This window comes from Mangifera indica, chromosome 4 (genome assembly GCF_011075055.1).
Source record: "Mangifera indica cultivar Alphonso chromosome 4, CATAS_Mindica_2.1, whole genome shotgun sequence".
NCBI lineage: Eukaryota > Viridiplantae > Streptophyta > Magnoliopsida > Sapindales > Anacardiaceae > Mangifera > Mangifera indica.
Window position 1 is genome coordinate 1,292,649 of NC_058140.1, and position 6,289 is coordinate 1,298,937.

General features: G+C 32.3%; 1 protein-coding gene across 1 annotated transcript; it reads right to left on the reverse strand.

The window, feature by feature from the left end:
* Positions 1-2,242: 2,242 nt before the first annotated feature.
* LOC123214759 (probable ribose-5-phosphate isomerase 2) lies at positions 2,243-3,515 on the reverse strand. Its single transcript, XM_044634729.1, has one exon. The coding sequence runs from the start codon at positions 3,354-3,356 to the stop codon at positions 2,550-2,552; it is 807 nt and encodes a 268-aa protein (XP_044490664.1). The 5' UTR covers positions 3,357-3,515; the 3' UTR covers positions 2,243-2,549.
* Between the last annotated feature and the right edge of the window lie 2,774 nt (positions 3,516-6,289).

Genomic DNA, 6,289 nt, shown 5'->3' on the forward strand with positions numbered 1-6,289 from the left:
AGAACATATGCGCTTTTAATGTAGAATTTGTAAGGCATGAGACTATCTAATTTTAGTAACTAGCTTTTAGGCGTGGTTTTCTTAATATTCGTATCATTTGTTATTAGAACTGCTATTATGTCTCTTTGTTGCAATCTACGGGGTGGGTGGGTCATGACACTGACATTGCAATGGCTCTGCAGGTGGGCGCCTTTGCCGTGGAGAGCGGTGGTATGCACACCATATTGTAAAAGTTGCTCATCTTCTTCAATGCCAGAACTCTACTAATCTTGTTAGCCAAACTTGCCAATCTCATTTCGTAAGCTATAAATCACTTTGGCATTCCACAAACTTCGTGCCCTTATGCCTGTAAATTCATCCAAGTCATTCTGACTCAAAATCAACTAAGACAGAATTAAAGATGTAAACAAAATGTTTTGATCATAGAGATGCATACAAACTAAGGTTTTATCCAGAGTTCTGCTTAACAAGCACTTAAATTCAGCACAATCAACAAATAAATCTAGTGGAATCTACAATACATTTGCTTCCAAAAACTGAACAGAAATTTCCCAAGAAAATGCATACTAACAGATAATAGATTTGTCGACATGCAGGAGTTGTCTTCATGGAAAATAGAATTACATAAAAAGATTCCAAATGCATGATCAGATTACAAACTAAATGAGGATAAGCATGGAGAGGTGACAGGAAAACCGTTTAGAAAGATGACATTGATATGAGAAAATATAACAAGCGGTATAGAGCCAACTTTTTCAGGATACAGGAATATACATATGAACATATCTCTGCAAAAAAAAATAAAAGATTGCCTATGAGATAAGATCTTTGTTTGCCTGAAGATATTATAAATGATACACAAGGTAGCAAGGAGTTTAATCATCAAATGATCTACACTACACCAGGTTAGTCGGAAGTCGAGAAAATACAACATTGTTATCAGTCTCAACTTCCACAACTTGAGTCATCTACTATAATGTCAAAGTACAGTATGCAAGGACTAGAGAAAGAAAGCAAATGTAAATGGGTACTAAAGAAAATCACAAATCAAAAGCTAGCTTACCAAACAAATTGGCAGGAAGAGAGAAAGGCTTAATCAGAATGACAGATATTTGGGAATGTTCTCACTGCAAGCTAGAGTGGCAGGTTATGAACTTGTTTAACGGACAAATTACAGAAAAAGTAAGAGCTGAGAAACTCTCCAGGCTACACAGTTCTGCTACAGTCATAACTCCTGCATCATTTTTAACAGACTTTTTAGTGCATGTGATTCATAAGGATTTGATCCAACAGCTACCTTCAACAATTTAGCTTATAAAATCTTAATACTGTAGGAATCGAGCTTTAGCTCAATTTATTGGCTTCAAAATCCATCTCACTCACAATCTCCTGGGTTTCTTGGAAAACTTTATATTGATTATTGAAAGAAGTCCAGAAAGCTCAAGACAAAGGATGTCTCAACAACATTCACAATGTTTGGTGGGCAGTACTAATATTCATAATAGTATAGCACACATAATTGTCAACAACTCAAGTCATGTAGACAACCCTTGAACTAATATCCAATTGAGAAATAGATTGAGTTGCACAAATTCTTCATGAACATAGGGAAGGCCACTTCACATAAATACCGTCCTCACCAACAAATCTGGGGATTCCCTAAGACTGATAGTTCATAATCCACACTGTCTCCGTGAAGGATTCATCACCGCTCATTTGGCAGAAGAATTAGATAAATAATAGGAAGTCACAAGGCAAAACAATTTCCACATGCATTTTCAATGAAATTGCAATCATACTGATAGGTATGAACCAAATAACAATGACTAATGGATTCAGGGTAACTATCAAGGAAATCAAGTAGAATTTCCTTGGCATTAGTTCAAGGTTAAATATCAAAGTAACATGAATTAAGTGAAACAATAAACAAAAACAAGCTATTTCACTCTGCCCATCAGGAAAATCCAGAGGAGCCTTCACCTCCCAAAGCCAAAACCAGATACCCCCACAAACATTTGCTAAATAAGTCTAGTATCATGGTGCCCAACAATTTAAGAAAGTAGAGAGAAAAATATATGAACCATGCATTAAAGAAATTTAATCCAATCAGAGTTTGAGCCACAGTTTGATGATTTATTGTCAACAAAAAATTGCTGCATATTCCAGATTTATCAAGCTATCAATCACAACACAAGAAACATGCAGTCCAGAAGAATAATAGTAATAATAAAAAGAATAGTACTAAGTAAAAGTCCCTTGACCCAGTCAAATCAAAGGCATTTATAAAAATTAGATTAGATCTAAACTTGCAAAGACAACTGAAAATACAACATGTTTTTCTTCATTTTTTTCTATCATTCAGTAGTCCACAAAATTACGTTATAATCCACTAATCCTCCCCTAATCCTTAGCCTTGTCTCAGCAAAACTTGCAGATACATTTATCAATTGGCTGTAATAAAATGAACCCAAAAACCCCTCTCCGGAAGTTCAACTCTAAAAGGGTAAACAATGAGTAAATCCTGTAAATAAATGAAACTAAAATACCCTTCATGTTAATTGCTTAGGTATGATTTTAACCCCAAGCTCCCCTGCAACAATCACAGTAGTAGCCATATCAAGAAACATGCCGTGCTCAACAACACCAGCAAGCCTCAAAATCGCATCACTGGCCACCTTCAAGTCCCCAATATCTTTCTTGATATACAAATCAACAATATAATTTCCATTATCAGTGACAAAAGGTTGGTTTTTTTCTAAGCAAGTTCTCAACTTTGCTACACACCCACAATCCTCAAACAAGTCCTGCAGCCGTTTTGCCGTAAATTTCCAACAAAACGGCACCACTTCAACCGGCATAGCCAGTCCACTCCCGCCCAAATGACTCACCAATTTCGACTCATCAACAATCACCACAAACTTCTTGCACACACTCTCCACCATTTTCTCCCGCAGCAAAGACCCACCTCGCCCTTTCACCAAATTCAAAAACGGGTCGACTTCGTCCGCCCCATCGATGGCCAAATCGAGAACCGGGTGGGAATCAAGATCCGACAAAGGAATCCCCAACGAGACCGCCTGTTCGTGCGTTTTCTTCGAAGTGGGTACTCCTATAATGTTCTTAAGCTTTCCTTGTCGCAATAACTCGCCGATTCTATCCACAGCGTGCTTCGCGGTGGACCCAGTTCCGAGTCCGAGAACCATACCCGATTCGACGAACTCAACAGCCTTGTACGCGGCGATTTTTTTAAGCTCGTCTTGTGTTAAAAGAACGGGAGGAGGAGATAAAGCGGACAAAGAGGACTCCATTGAAGCGGGATTTTCAGCGGGAATCAAATGGGGGTAAGCAACGGCCATCGTGAAGAAGATCAAGAAATAGGAGATGGAAGACTAAATGGATGGAAGAAAAACGAAAAGGGTGTAAATAAAAATAATGAAAATTTATGGGTTAGAAACGAAGAGGAGCTTGGAGGATTGGATTAGGAGGCGGGTGTGGCGGAGAAGGCGTGAGCAGATTGGTGTATTTATAAGAGCCCAGAGGGGGAAAGGAAAAGGTGGAGGAAGATATGCCGAAAACGACATAGTTTTGGATTTATTTGTTTGTACTTTATAGGTTGAAAGTTTTAAGGAGAATATTAATTCAATTTTTAATTTATTTAATTTATTATTTTAATTTAAAAAAAAAAAACCCTTGTAGGGATTGATTTTTTTAAGGATTTCTACATAGTTTGTCTTATATATATATATATATATATAAATTGATTCGATTTGAATTAATGGAGTTTGGATTTGATATTCAATTTAAATGAGTTAAACTCTTATTAAAAAAATTTCAGTTTAAATCCAATATAAACCTAATTGTCTTTTAGTTATCATTCCGTGAGTTTGATAAATAAAAGTTTTCTCATATAATATAATAATAAAATTATATATATTTTTTAATATATAATTTTAATATATAATAAATATATTATCACATAATTAGATAATTTTAAATTAAATATAAAAATACATATATAATATTATTTGTAATATAATTATTTATCTATTTAATATAACCGTAGGAGTGAAGTTGTTGAATTAGTGAATCAAGAACAGCTTGTTGGACGCGTCCGACCCGACGTTGCGGCAGGGGTGGTGGGTCATACATGCACCAGTCCCCGTCACCCGAACGTTCTTTGTGATCCGATTTGGCCAATTAAATGAGGGCCAACCAAAATTATAATTTTCACTTAGAAATTTTTTTCAAGTAAAAAAAATATATATATATGAAACTTCCTTCCACTTGCATAATTTTTGCTTTTTTTTTTAATTTTCTTTTTTTAAATATGCCTGTCACCACCAAGGTTTTTCTAAGAATAGGACTGGATGTTGACTCAGTCAGAAAATCAATCTACAAATTGACTAATTCAGTTGATTACATTAACATGATACATATAAAATTAAGTTTATTTTAATATTAAATAAATTAAATTATATATTCAATAGTAAATTCTATAAAAAAATTTTGAATATTATTTTTGAACACTTAATTAGTTTAACTATCGATAAACTAATTCGATAACCGGTTGAACTAGATCTCTCTTCTATTGAGTTGATATCTGATCTAGTTATAAAATAACACATTAAATTTATTTTTTTATCGTATAATAATTTACAATAAAGTAGGAAAATTCCTAATATATATGTATTTATAGTAATTGTATTAAAAAAAGAGACAAAATAATGTCATAAACAATAGAAAATGGTCTTAGGATTCTTGAAATATGCGTCCTTGGTCATCACTAAACCACAATTCATAAAAAAGAACAAGGAACTAAAAACAAATATGTATCGAACCCTTTTTAAATATTTTAGAGAGAAAAATATTGACATTTCACTTCGCTCATTTGATATTACTTTTATGCATTTTTCGAAGAATTCTAACCACACAATATATATTATATTTTTAAATATTGAAGTCTGATTTTTTTTAATAAACCGAAATCTATGGATTGATCACTAACTTAAGAACAAATGGTCGATATATCTTTTTATCAACAAATTAAGTTGTTTACATAGGAACACTATATACACAAATACGAAATAGTATTCATGACGGTTTGATGAAAACCTAGACTAATACTCATCAATTTTCAAAAACTTAAATATCTACCTGTCTATTAAATTTTATTGTTAGAGTTAGAGTGTCAGAGATAAAATTATCATTTAAAAATTTTATTTAAACTCAAAATTTAGAATTACCCTTAAGATTTAAAATTTTATTTTTACCTCATAACCTCATTCCCCGAAAAAAAGTTTAGGGTCCCAATATTTCATCGTTTTCTAGTATGCAGTCACCCCTTACCTTTGTGAAAAATTGTGGTTTCACCTCATCCTATAGCATTAGTTTCAAATCGGCTCTAGCATCTCTCTCTCTGTCTTCGACACCCTTTTCTACAAAGACTTAGTAGACATCGCATCCTCCCTTCACCACCCCCACTTCCCTCTACTTTGAAGTAAAATTTGATCAAACTCGAGCGAGAAATCTCATTTGATTTTGACATGATTCATATCAATGCTAACACAATAGGGACAATAAAGATAAAAACGGTTTTATTTTTGTCTCTGATAAAGACAACGTTCTGGAGACAAAGACAAACCTTCATTAGTCAATTATGGTCAAGAATAGAATAAAACTAAAAGAGAAGTCGAAAGAGAGAGAACGCAATCATTGCCATCAGTAATGGTGGTTAAAAAAATCCTAAAGAAAAAATGTTTATTTTTCAAACTTTGGATAAGAAAAAATTTATTAGTTTTTAAATCTAATAAAGAATATATGATAAATTTTTAATTTTTTAAAATATATTTGTTAAATAATAATTTTACTTTTAATAATAATAATAAAATTTAATAGACAAATAAATATTTAACTTTTTAAAATTTAACAAAGATAAATTTATATTTAAACTAAACCTAGAGTAAGAATCAGCCTTTTGCCCTATTATATATATAGTAACAATAGAAAAAAAAATTATTTATATATTATTTAATTTAAAATAATCAAATCAAATAATACCCAAAAACACCTGTATTCGCATTTTAAGATGGATAAGTTTCAGTTTGTCGTTTTGATGAAAAGAATTGATTAGATTTGATGCCTTAAATTAATAATTAACAACAATAATTGCTTCTCCTTTATTACGATTCTCCGCATATTCTAATTATAAATCTTAATTATTATAAACTATTATATTAGACGTTAGATTTCTTAATTAGGGATTAACAAATTAAGATTTAAATCGGATTAA